This window comes from Lepus europaeus, chromosome 12, assembly GCF_033115175.1.
Source record: "Lepus europaeus isolate LE1 chromosome 12, mLepTim1.pri, whole genome shotgun sequence".
In the NCBI taxonomy this organism is placed as follows: Eukaryota; Metazoa; Chordata; class Mammalia; order Lagomorpha; family Leporidae; genus Lepus; species Lepus europaeus.
In genome coordinates, this window is record NC_084838.1 from 21,482,745 (window position 1) to 21,496,375 (window position 13,631).

Here is a 13,631-nt window from a genome sequence, read left to right on the forward strand (position 1 = left end):
GTGAATGAGGAGATGGAAGATCTTTCTCTCTGTCTCTCCTCTCTGTAACTCTGCCTTTAAAGAAGAAAGAAAGAAAGCAAAGCTGTGGTTTAATTTTTGGCCTACTTCTCCTCAAATTCCTGTTTTGTTTATTTTCCTTGAGAGGTAGAGTTACAGAGAGAGGGAGAGACAGAAAGGTCTTCCATCCACTGGTTCACTCCCCAAATGGCCTCAATGGCTAGAGTTGAGCCAATCTGAAGCCAGGAACCAGGAGCTTCTGGGTCTCCCACATGGGTGCAGGGACCCAACGACTTGGGCATTCTTCCACTGCTTTCCCAGGTCACACGCAGAGAGCTGGATTGGAAGAGAAGCAGCCTGGACACAAACCAGCGCCCATATGGGATGCCGGCACCACAGGCGGGGGCTTGGCCCACTAAGCCACAGTGATGGCTCCTGTTTTATTCTTGTATCATCATTCCACCAGCCACTAACACAAGCGTCCATGTTGTCCTCTGTGGTGATGTTTTGCTGTTTGTCCAGCACACTCTGTGGCATTTCTGGGACCCTGTCACTAAAAACGGGCCACATACTGATTTAGACTCCTCCCCCTGCCATGGCTGATTGGTCTAAAGTGAGCTCCCGGAACAATCATAGTACATGACTCTCAAGACCCAGCTGACTGGTCCAAGGATGGGCAAGTGACCTAAGCCAGGCTTTGACATTCCGCCCTGAGCAGAGAGTTTCTCTCTGTCCCTGGAGGCAGAGCTGTGAAATGTGAGGGGTGCAAGCTGCCAGTTGCCACAGGTGCCCCCACCAACAAGCTGGGAGTGGCATTCCGAGGTTCTGGCTCACCACTCTGTTAAAGCAAGCTTTCCAGTAGGTTCCTCTGTTCTACTCAAGTTAACATGAGCTCGTTATCATTTGCAAACAAAATTCCTAACCAGTACACTCCCCAAATCCAGGGAGTCCAAGCCCCACTGAGACTGCCTTCTGCAGCCTCCTGTGGCAACAGCCTTCTGCCTGGCCTCTCTGCCTTCTGGCTCTACCCACCTGATCCCTGCTAGGGGGAACAGAGGCCCCCCAATCACAGATGTGGTCCTGCTCTCCTCACTCCCCACCCCCACCCCTTAAACTACTTCACTGGCTTCCCAACTGCTCTGGCTAAGGCCCCTGATTTGCTGCTACAGACCCAACCTGCACACTACCCACCCCGCCAGCCAGGTCATCCACCAATCCCCTTGCAGGTCACGTGCAACATCCGCTGATACTGGTAAGCTTTGGCACATGCTGACTTTCCTGCCCAAATCATTCTTCCTTCCTCTGTCCATCTGTAGAGCATCTACTTCTTCATTCTCCATTTCAACTATCACACCCTTTGGAAAAGCCACCGTCATCCTAAGCAAGGTCACTGATCACTTGAGTGTCAGTACATACCCTTGGTGATACCTACAGCAGACATGTGAGGGTCCCATCCATACATCCCCCCCCCCTTTTTTTTGACAGGCAGAGTTAGACAGTGAGAGAGAGAGAGAGAGACAGAGAGAAAGGTCTTCCTTCTGTTGGTTCACCCCCCAAAATGGCTGTTACAGCTGGCGTGCTGCACTGATCCGAAGCCAGGAGCCAAGTGCTTCCTCCTGGTCTCCCATGCAGGTGCAGGGCCCAAGCACTTGGGCCATCCACCACTGCCCTCCCGGGCCACAGCAGGGAGCTGGACTGGAAGAGGGGCAACCGGGACTAGAACCCGGTGCTCATATGGGATGCCGGCACCGCAGGCGGAGGATTAGCCTAATGAGCCACAGCGCCGGCCCATACATCCCCTTACCCCGACCACTCCAGGGTCCACTGACCCTACTTCCCAAGCCAGCATCTGCGTTTCTCCCCTTGATTGCTTCTCCTGGCTGCTGAGCCTGCTCTGTCACTTAAACACCACATCCTCTCCACACCTCACTCGCTCACTTCCTTCCCAATCCCCACTTTCCCTCATCACCTCAAGGGGGGCACCTGTCTCCTGGACTAGAAACCCAGTCAGCCCTACTCTGCCCAAACCAGTCACCCTGACATGTTCTAAGCTCTGTTCTTCCAGGCAACAACTCCAACCTAAGCCAGGCTCACCTCTTTCCCCACCAGTCTCCCCACCCCCAGCACTGGTCACATGTTCCCCTACTCAGAATCCCTCTCGGGCTGGCTACTTCGGGAAGCCTAAGTGCTAACCGCCACACGCCAGCACTCAGAGCAGTCTTCAGTCTGACACGTCTGCCCACCTGCTCCCTCACTGAGTGCCACTTTGAGACCCTCCAAACCCACTCCCCATGCGTGGCCCCACTCAATCCTCCTGCAGGGAGCGTAGGTCTTTCCCTCCTTGGAAGCTTAGTCCGAGCTACCACTTCTGCCATGGTGCTTTCCCCACCCTGCACCTGAACACTCTTCAAGCCCCTAGGACCCAGTGCAAATGCAACTTCTGCCACCTGAGCTGATTTTCAGATCCAAGCCCCAAAAGCAGGGACTAAGCAATAAGATTTAAACACCTCCCCAATACTCTCAAAGTAAAATGCAATTTCTACTGTGTGTGTGTGTGTGTGTGTGTGTGTGTGAAAGGCAGACACACAGAAATCTCCTATCTGCTGCTTCATTCCCTAAGTGCCCACAACAGCCAGGGCTGGGTCAAATCTAGAAGCCAAAAATTCAACGAAGGTCTCCTACACAAGTGGCAGGGACCAACTACTTGGGCCATTATCTGATGCCTCCCAAGGTGCACGTTATCAGGAAGCTGGAGTTGGGAACAGAGCCAGGACTCAAACCTACACACTGCAATACGGGATGCAGGCCACCCCGCTGGCATTTCAACCTTTTACCAAATGCCTGTCCTCCACTTTATATTTTTTTAAAAGTTTTATTTTATTTATCTGAAAGGCAGAGTTACAGAGAGGCAGAGGCAGAGAGAGCAAGAGATCTTCCATCTGCTGGTTCACTCCCCAGATGGCCACAACGGCCAGAGCTATGCTGATCTGAAGCCAGGAGCCAGGAGCTTCCTCCATGTCTCCCAGACAGAAGCAGGGGCCCAAGGACTTGGGCCATCTTCCACTGCTTTCCCAGGCTCTAGCAGAGAGCTGGATCTGAAGTGGAGCAGCTGGGACTCAAACTGGCATCCCATATGGCAGCGTAGGTGGCAGCCTTACCTGCTAAGCCAGAGCCGGCCCCTCCACTTCGCATTTTAAGATCAATGTATTGGCCGGCGCAGGCTTACCAGGCTAATCCTCCGCCTTGCGGCGCCGGCACACCGGGTTCTAGTCCCGGTTAGGGCGCCAGATCCTGGCTTTGGATCAGCGATTCCGAAAGGAAGACCTTTCTTTCTTTTTTTTTTTTTTTTGACAGGCAGAGTGGACAGTGAGAGAGAGAGACAGAGAGAAAGGTCTTCTTTTGCCGTTGGTTCACCCTCCAATGGCCGCCGCGGCCAGCGCGCTGCAACCGGCGCACCGCGCTGATCTGATGGCAGGAGCCAGGTGCTTCTCCTGGTCTCCCATGGGGTGCAGGGCCCAAGCACTTGGGCCATCCTCCACTGCACTCCCTGGCCACAGCAGAGAGCTGGACAGGAAGAGGGGCAACCGGGACAGAATCCGGTGCCCCGACTGGGACTAGAACCTGGTGTGCCGGCGCCGCAAGGCGGAGGACTAGCCTGTTGAGCCACGGCACCGGCTAGGAAGACCTTTCTCTCTGTCTCTCTCTCTGACTGTCCGCTCTGCCTGTCAAAAAAAAAAAAAAAAAAAAAAAAAAAAAGATCAATGTATTAGTCTTTTATTTGTTTCAAGTAACAAACCAACTAGAAAACAGTGTGAAAACTGGGAACTTATTAACTCCTACAACCAAGAAACCATGCTAGCTTCAGGAACAGCTGGTTCCAGAATTCAAATGATATTGCCCTTCCTCTTCCAGCTCCAATCTCTTTCTGGCTTCATTCTGCTTTTTTGTTTTTGTTTTTGTTTTTGTTTTTGTTTTTAATTTGAGAGGCTGAGAGAGAGAGAACAAACTCCCATCTGCTGGTTCACTCTCCAAAAAACAGAGGGCCAGAAATTCAATCCAGGTCTCCCACAAGGTGGCTGGGATCCAAGTACTTGAGCCAGCACCACTGCCTCCCAAGGCCTGCACTGGCAAGAAGCTGGAGTCGGGAGCTGGCAGCGGGTACCAAACCCAGATACTCCGATATGGGGTGCAGATGTCTTAACCACCAGGCAAAACACCCACCCCTCTGGCTTTCGCCCTAAGCAGGCACTCTCCACACTCAAAAGCTAACAGGAAGAGATACTTCCCTCCGACACCCACCGAGAGAAATCTCAGGGAACACTGGCCACTCGGGAGTCACACGTACACCAACAAGGATACTCTGGCCCCTAGAAGATGCTGACGAGCGATCAGAGGCAGGACAAGGAGGGAAGCCAGGGTTGTTGCTCTCCTAAATCCAATACCTTTTTTCTGCTTCAGATGAGGGGACTTCAGAAAGTGGTAGAAAATGTTCAGTTTCTTTTAGTAAAAAGTTTTTGAAATCCATGCATAGTTTTTTTTTCCATAAACTTTTTGAAGACCCCTAACAGGCATGGAGTTGTTTACACCCAAATAAACATCTTTTCATTCCATTTTCTGCAACCATGCTGAAGTCCCTTCACAGTGTCCTTGCGCAAGACAGCTGCTTCCTCTCCTGGGCTCCCTTCCTCCACAGCCCCAGCCCTGGCTGAGCAGCGGCGCCACAGTCCAAGTTCTGCTCACACCGTCTCCTCCCACTGACCCTCCAGCCCCAAGGGTGGCACAGCACCCCGGTGGCCTGCCCATCCCCTGCGTGGCCTCCCCCATTTTCTATCACCTATGTACCTGATTCCCTAAATACCCGCTCTAGGTGAAATACTTTCAGTGATTTTAATTCCCTGATCAGACCACTAAGACAGAGAAACAGATCAAGAATAGGTGAAAATGTTGGAAGAAAATGTTGAGAGCCCAATATCAAGGAACAAAGCTAGAACACCCACCTCACCCAGACCAATGCCGGAGGCACCAGTCTAAGTGGGAACTCGCTGGGTCTTCGGCAGCTCAGTGACAGAGGGACTTCTTTGAGTCCCTTTTACAGGTGAGAAAGCCGAGCCCAGGGAGGTTAAACAATTGGCTGCTACTGAGATTGTGAAGGGTGCGGGTGTGATTGAAATCCAGACGACCTGGCTCCAGCCAAGAGGAAGTGTTTCCAGCAGGAGGGTACTCAACAGGATCGAGTGTTACCTGCCGAGACATCACGTGAGTGAGGGCTGAGAAGACACACACTGGGTTTCCTAATAAGGAAGTCACGGTGGGGACTTTGAACAGCCGTGACAGAAAGCACAATGCAGGAGGCACAGGTGTAAGCTGGGGGTCAGGAAGTGAAAGGCAGCAAACCTTCCTTCCAAAGTTTGGGAAGAGGAGCCACAAAACAGGGCATGGCGCGGAGAAGAGCGCACCACAGCAGTTTTCTTTACTCTTGCTTCAGTGTTAAAACTGAGAGCAACTGGAATGTGTTTCAAGATTGACAGGGATGAGCCAGGTGGAAGGCAGGACAGGCAGAGGAGCTTCTGCAAGGAGCTGAAGGGCTGGGCTAGCCCCAGGATGTGCCTTAGAAACTGCTCCATTTGGGGCCGGTGCTGTGGTGTAGTGAGTAAAGCCGCCACCTGCAGTGCCAGCATCCCATATGGGCGCCAGTTTGAGTCCTGGCTGCTCCTCTTCTGATCCAGCTCTCTGCTGTGGCCTGGGAAAGTAGTGGAGGATGGCCCAGGTTCTTGGGCCTCTGTACCTGCGTGGGAGACCTGGAAGAAGCTCCTGGCTCCTGGCTTTGGATCAGCACTGCTGTGGCCAGTTGGAGAGTGAATCAGTGGATAGAAGACCTCTCTCTCTCTCTCTCTCTCTCTCTGCCTCTGCTTCTTTGTAACTCTGCCTTTCAAATAAATAAATAAATCTTAAAAAAGAAAGAAAGAAAGAAAGAAAGAAAGAAAGAAAGAAAGAAAGAAAGAAAGAAAGAAAGAAAGAAAGAAAGAAAGAAACTGTTCCACTGGAACAGGGGGCAAGAATGAATGGGTCATAGGGCCAGCACTATGGCTGGTGTAGAGGGTAAAGCCACTGCCCGTGATGACGGCATCCCATGTGGGCGCTGGTTTGAGTCCCGGATGCTCCACTTCCCATCCAGCTCCCTGTAATGTGCCTGAGGAAAACAGCAGAAGATGGCAAGAGCTTGAGCCCTTGCATCCACGTGGGAGACCTGGATGAAGCTCCTGGCTTTGGTCTGACCCAGCCCTAGCTGTTGCAGCCATCTAGGGAGTGAACCAGAAGATGGACGCTCTCCTGCTCTTTCTCTCCTCCCTCTCCCTCTCCTTCTCCCTCTCCCTCTCTCCTTCTTTTCCTCTCTCTTTCTCTGTAACTCTATCTTTCAAATAAACAAATATTTTTTTAAAAAAGGAAAAAATGGGTGGCTATGGATCTACACCACTCACTCCTTAACTTGGTGGTGACAGACAGCTCTTCAGGGGACACCGGAAAGGGCGAAAGGCGGAAGGGGCGGAGAGAAGCGTCACACCAGTTGTGTGTGGAATGCGGGCTCACTGCAGGAATGGCGGAATGCCCAGCATCACCAAGGCCCGCTGTACGTGGAACCGTGCATGTACATTGGCAGCAATGCTCACCATGCCCCCCATCCTGAGCATCAGAGAAAGCCCTGAGTGAGCGGAATGCTCCAGGCTGGGCACGAAAGGAGAACAGCAAGGGGGCTGAGGAAAGGACAGTGGCAGGAGCAGTTCACGAGCTGGGCCACAAAATGGAAGCGGGGAGGGGAAAACCAGAGGTCAGAGGGCAGGTCACATCCGTTATCGCTGACTCAGAGGCCTGCAAAGATGGAGGGAGAGACCAGAGAAGACGGTATCCTTGCAGAAAAGGGAACTCATGTACACAGCTGGTGGGAATATCGATGGATCTGCCAGTATGGAAAACAGGAATTAAAACTAGAGGAACCGTGTGACCCAGCAATCCCAGCTCCGGGCATGTGCCCAATCACAACCCCATAAAGATATCTGTACTCCCATGTCCTCTGCAGCGGGATTCACAGCAGCCCGGATATGCAAACAGCCACGGTGGCCACCAACAGGTGCAAGGAGACCTACATATGCATACGCGACAGAGTATCATTCAGCCCTTACGGAGAACATCTTGCCATCTGCCACAGTGTGGATGAGCCCAGAGCAGCCAAGATGCTGAGTAAAGTAAGCCAAGCAGCACAGAAAAGGAAATATCCCAAGATCTCATTTATACCTGGAATCTCAAAAGGAATGCAGATCATGTACATACAGAGCTAGAAGATAAAAACAGTGGCTGCCAGAGGTGGGGAGGAGGATACAAAGTAGCAGGCACACAGGACAAAGAACTCTAAAGCTCTAACACACAACACTACGATTGCAGGTGATAACACTGCACTGTATATGAGACGCATGCTAAATGACTAGTTTTTAGCTGCTTTTGCCACCAAAAACCAAAAAAGGGTAACCATGTGAGATGACAGATATGCTAAGTTGCTTCACCATAGTAACCATTTTACTATCTATAGGTTCCCAAAACATCTTGGTGTATAACTTAAATATACACAACAAGATGATATCTAATTGCATTATTTCAGAGCTAGAGCAGTTCCAGGTATTACCTGCAAGGGTGTAGCCATGGGGTGGAGCTGACCTTGAAAAAAGAGGTGGAAGTGATCGGAAACAGGAAGGTAGAGACTGACAGTTTCAGATCAGCCGGGCGACCGGTTAAGTCCTCTGAGCTGAGGACATGATTTGAGAAGACAGTAAGTTGGGAGTCTGTGGATTTTCATGAATGAGAGCGAGAAGCAGTGAAATCAGAAAATGACAGGGCAGAACAAGATGGGGGCGGGTGTTTAGGAGCCGTGCATGCCTCCTTGTGCAGACAGCACTGATTCTGCTTTGGAGACCTCCCCTTCGACCCCAGGCACAGAGCCAGCTTCCAAAACACTCGTTGTCTGAATCTGGGAGCTAGGAACATGAGCGCTCTCTGGATTACTCTTTAAACTGTACAGCTATTTTATTCTTTAAACACACATGCTTCATGTATATATTTCAAAATAAAAATAAATAAAAATCCCCCTTTTCATTCCAAAGGTGAGCACCTATTCAGGTCCGAGCAATCAGAGTCACAAAGACAAGTTTAGGCAGCTGACCCAGTTCGGACTAAGGGGACAGCAGCCCAGAGCTTCCGCTGCACGTGACGGGAAAGAGGTGTTCTCCTTAGGCTGACTCTGGGAAGCTTGTCTGTAGAACATGTCCCTTCAGTGGCTTGAGAATAACGCTGGCACAGAAGAGAGCAGGGCCCAGCGGTGGCAAGCGACAGACTGGTGACACCATTTAAATACCTTGCTCCAGACATTCCTGACAACACGGTTTTGTTTCTCCTTAGCCGGCCTGCAGGCAGGTTATGTCCTCTTGACTAAAGCAGAATCCTCATTAATTCAGTTGACTCAGCAAACAAAGAATTCTCAATTCCCCAGCCCCTGTGATAGCTTTCCATCACGTAAGTCAAACATTGCCCTCTTCCTGTTCAAGACCTTGTAATGCCCCCTGCCCCAAGGAGCACTGGGGCCAAATTCCTCAAGGGGCCCAACCAGGCCCAGCGCAGTCTGCTCCCCACTCTTTCCTGCCCTCACGTTTAACTCTCTACCAGGCTCCACCAGGCCCAGCCGCACTGGCCTCACAGCCTTCAGCTGTTCCTATTAGGCAAGAAGTTAAAAAATAAGCCTCTGTGTGTGCGAGAAGGGCCTGCAGACCAGCACCTACTGTGGGAGCTCCAGAAGCCCAGCAATTTGCAGGTCAAAGTCCTGCCCAGACCCTGATAACTTTCCAGGTGGTCCCAGCCCCTCCCCCCAAGGAAAGCTCCCAGAATTCTCTCTGCTCGGGACCAAACGGGTTACCTGACCTGATAACATGGGGCCATAAGAAATGCAGTCTAGGTGGGGGCTGATGTTTGGCACAGCATTTAAGTCAATATTTAAAACACCCACATACATCCCACGTTGGAGTGCGTGGGTTCAAGTCCTGGCTACTCTTGCTGCTAATCCAGCTCCCTGCTAGTATGTCTGGGAATGAGCTGATGATGGCTCAAATACTTGAGTCCCTGTCACCCTTGTGGGAGACCAGATTGAGTTCCAGGTTCTTGGCTCTGGCTTGGCCCAGTCCTGGCTGTTGTGACCATTTGGGGAATGAACCAGCAGATGGAAGATCTCCACCCCCGCCCTTGCTTTTTAAATAAAACAAAAAGGAAGTGGGGGATGAAGGCAGAAAGTTTAAGAGGAAAGCACACGGCCATTTCAAAGATTTCAGGGGGAGTCCAGGAGACCGAAGAGGGTAGGAAGTTGGTTGCAGGCTTAAGAGGTAACGGATGCGGGAAGAGGTGGTAACCACAGAGCAGGGCTCGGGTATCAAGTGTTGGAGCTGAGTCGCAGGAGAAGAGCTCGGGGGCCGAAGTGATTTATTTATATTGTAGGGGGAGGGGGAAGACGCAGTGATAGGCGGCCTGGTGAGTTAGCTGGCATCAAAGAATTAGTCTTGGCAACACTTGGCAGATAAAAAGCATTCCTCCCGTCACACCAGGATTTGAATGACTTGAGAAGCTGGCCGGAGGAAAGTCCATCACATGCGGTCTTTCTCTCCTACCCAAGCACCACGAAGGCCAACTGGGGTGTCAGCTAGATCAATACGCAAGGCCACCCTGTTCATGGCACCATCCCAGGCCACAGAAAGCAATTCCCTCCGCGTAACCATCCCAGCCCATGAGCAGCCTGTTGGATCTTTACTCCCCTCGCCCAGAACTGAACTGACACTGAAAAAGCCAGTCATCCAGGATCACAAACTCCCAAAGTCAACAAGGCTTCTTTCCGACAATGACTTTCCGAGCCGCCCCCTGAGGACCCCACGCTCCCTAAGAAAGAGAAAGCCAGGCGTACAGCTCTTCCTTCCACCGTTCTGAGTCACCTCTGGAGCGCGCTAGCTTCTCTCCACAGACGTTGCTCCAGAGTCGCAAGAGCGCATGTGCATGCCAACACTCAAGGAAAATGTTACTCCCCGTCAGAGAAAGAAATTACCATGCTTGCCCCTAAGGGAAAGTGGCTTGCTATAAATCAGACCTCTGAGACCGGTGTCTACAAGACACTCTCCACAGCTATTAGGAGCCTTATTAAATATTCAGTAATTAATAATAATGCCTACCAGAGCGTCTCTCCCAGAACTGATCCTGCAAAGGAAAGCATCAGGATATAGAATGGGGCCTCACTTCCCACGGACCAACCAGATTTTGGTGGTACGGGGCGTTTGTCTCTAAGCGAGTAAATGTCCGTCCTTCGAGTCAGGTGTCATCCAACAGCACAGCATTAAGCAAATGTGTAAAACAGCCAACTGTATGGCAGCCTCCACCACGGCCCCGGTGGTCCCTAACCCCGGCAGTCACGTCCAAGTATTCCCACTCTTCCCACAAGGCACCAGCACTGGTCTGTGTGACGGACAGAACACGGCAGAGGTACCCCCTTCCAAGGCTAGGTTATACAACACTGGCTGGAGGCTTGGGATCTCTTGGATCACTCTGGGGGAAATCAGATACCAAGTGGAACAGCCCTATAGAGAGTAAGGCCTGCCAAGAGCCACCAGGGAGCTTGGAAGAAGATCCTCCTCCAGTCCAGCCCAACTGACTGCAGCCACAAGAGCGCCCTGAGTCTGGGGAACCTGCTCCCAGGTGTCTGACCCACAGATGCTCTTTTCTGGTGCTAAGCTGCAGGGTAACTCAGCACACAGCAATGGATAATCAACGCACCACCCTACACAGAAGAGAAAATCAGGAGATTTCACTCCACTTCCCACCCTGCACTCATGTAAGACCAGTTTCTCTGTCCATAGGAAAGCAACCAATGATTCAAGTCATTCAACAATTGCTTTTTGAACATCAGCTATGAGCAAGACACTTCCAACCAACATAAGCCTTCATATGGTAGCCTATAATCTTCTATAAAGAGTAATAACCACACACACACACTCCTTGAGCTGCTCAAGCCAACAGTTTCATGTGCCTTTTAAGTTTTCTTGTTCCTAATTCTTTGCTTTCACAAACCCTCTGGGAAGCCACTCGCAAGTTAGTCTGAGCGCCCAGAGCCCTTGAGGCTGTAAGACCATCGGGTTTTATTTTCTCAGACTCGTTTTTGCCGTAACGCACCTTTACATCTCAGGAGAGAACAAAGTCACAGGTCCCTTGATCCTAGGAACACTGGACAAGGAGAAATTCACTGAGAATTCGGCCAGGACGCGGAAGTGCTGGGGACCAGGCTGACTTAGGAGCAGCAGCAGCCCGGACACAATCGCTGAACTGGCGAGGGGGGCAGGCAGATGCCGCCCCTTGCCCTTTGCCCCTCAAAGCAGCAGGGCAGCTGTGCGGGACTGAGACCATCAGGGGCCTCCCCGTGCACAAAGAAGGTCAAAGGGCGAGCTTTCTTTCCCTCAACCACAAAACCTGCCCCGGCCAAACCTAAATTGTGCGGTAGGCGTAGGCCGTCGGAGACCAAGGGAGCCCCAGACGGAAAACCACAGACAGCCTCGCCAGCCGGGTCTGGGTCAGGTGACCGGCGGGGCAAACAGCAAACTAAACAAAGATCACTCCGCACACGACCCACCCGGCAGCAGGAGGCTCCCGCAGGCACACAGCCGCGGAGTCGGGGAACCGGAGGCGCCCCAAGTCCCTCGGCAGCTCGGCTCCCACCCAGGACGCGCGCCCCGCAACGCACACGCGCCTCCGCCCCCACGCGCAGGCTGGACCCCTCCCCAGCAGCTGTCACCAGCGCTCGCGCCCCGTCCCAGCCAGGGCAGCCTCCTCTCCGGCCGCTCCCCCGGCCCTGCGACCGCGACCCCACGGGGGGCGACAGAGATGCTTTACCCGGGCGCTCCGGGGGCGAGCGTACGCCCGTCCTCCGGGAAGGGGCGCGCCACGCTGGGCGCGACCCCGTGCCCAAGGTGGCTGCGGATCCATCATCTCTGCCCCCACCCCCCGCCCCGGACGGTCCCCAGCCCCGTGAGCCCCACCTTGTCACCGAAGCTGCGGGCCATCAGCAGGTCCGGGCTGGGCGTGCTGTCGCCGCCCATGGCCTCCTCGCTGCTGGAGCCGGCCAGCGGGTGCTGCACGTCTCGCAGGGATTGGGGCCCCGTGGACGGCAGGGCCTTGGGGGGCCCGCCCGCCATGGCAAGCGCCGTTCGGGACGCGCCGGCGGCTCCCCGCGCGCCCGGGGGCCGAGGCCCCGCTCAGCCGCCGCTCGGTCGGAGGCCCTGCACTGCTGGGGCTGGCAGCCGCTGCCCGCCGCTCGCCTCTGCCCGCGCGGGGCTGGGCTGCCAGGCTGCTGGGCCGCTGCGCGCCGCGCGCCCCCGCTCCGCGCTCGCGCCCGCGCCCGCCGCGGGTCCGCCGGCACCTTGGCCCCGGCGCCCGGCCCACCCCGCCACGCCGCCCACCACCCGCTCGCGGCCCCGCCCCCTGGCGTCTCGGCCGCCCGGGAGGGGGCGGGGACACGCGCGGCTCCGCCCCCGCCCGGCGCCCGGCAGGAAGTGCGCGCTGGGCCCCGGGCCTCGGACCTCCGGGCGTCCAGCTCGCCCGGCTAGGAGGCAGGCCTGGTGCAGGCTGCGCGAAGCCCCCAGGGCGAATGTTTAACGGAAATCCCCGGTGGGAGGATCCTGTTCCATTTCACCCGCGGCAGCCACGCCTGGGGCCCAGGGCTTGGTGGGCACGCCCGGGAGTCGAGGTGTCCTGGCCCCTGATGCACGTGCAGAAGGGACCCAAGATAGAAGGCTCAAGGGTCATGAGGGTCAAAGGAGCCGGGAACACCGGGTGGGGAAGCAAGTTCGCCCCCAGGCCACCTTGCTTCCTCCCCTGTAAAGATCCGCATCAATAAAGAACGAGAAAGGAGAAAGGGCTACGGATGACTTATGACTCCTAGACTTAGACCGCTAAGCTCAAGTTGTTTCTCCTGCTTCCTTCCCAGGCCTTTGGCTGAGCTGCTTAATCAGCTTTACTTGCTAGCCTGGTGGAGGATGTCCGGACATTACTTCCAGCTCTTTGGGGTGTAGCTCGTTCACCTCCTTCTGCCACCTCACTTTGTCTCTGCAGACAAAGCAGAAACTGACCCAATATACAGCCACTCACTGAGCTTCAAAGACCTCCCTGGATCTCCCCCGGTCTGCTTCAGGCTGTTGGACCTGTAGCCTTCAAACTGTCTTGGTTTATGCCTCCCACGTGGTCTGCCTTGGTTGGGAAAAGAAGGTGCTGGGAACAATGTTAAGTGCTGCATCTAGCTCACAGGCATGCTGGCACCTGGGCCTCTTGGAGCTGGGTAAAACTGTCAGAGCTTTTAGATTCCGGGGCGGTTTACAACCACCACTGAATTAGCACTAAAATATAGAGCACAAGGCAGGCATCTGGCCTAGTGGTTCAGACACTGGTTGGGTTGCCCATAGCCCAGTCGGAGTGCCTGGGTTCCAGTCCCGACTTCCTGCTAATGTGCACCGTGGGAGGCAGCAGGTGATGGCTCAAGTATTGGGTCCCTGCCACCCACCCACGTGGGAGAC

At 54.0% G+C, this 13,631-nt stretch overlaps 1 protein-coding gene across 1 annotated transcript in view; it reads right to left on the reverse strand.

Annotated features, from left to right (window-relative positions):
* The window catches only part of SNX30 (sorting nexin family member 30), a 150,168-nt gene extending 137,896 nt beyond the window's left edge, over nucleotides 1-12,272 (reverse strand). The window contains exon 1 of the mRNA XM_062207743.1: nucleotides 12,102-12,272. Within this exon, the coding sequence (XP_062063727.1) occupies nucleotides 12,102-12,257 (156 nt within the window). The 5' untranslated portion in view covers nucleotides 12,258-12,272. The remainder of the gene's footprint in view (nucleotides 1-12,101) is intronic.
* Nucleotides 12,273-13,631: the final 1,359 nt, after the last annotated feature.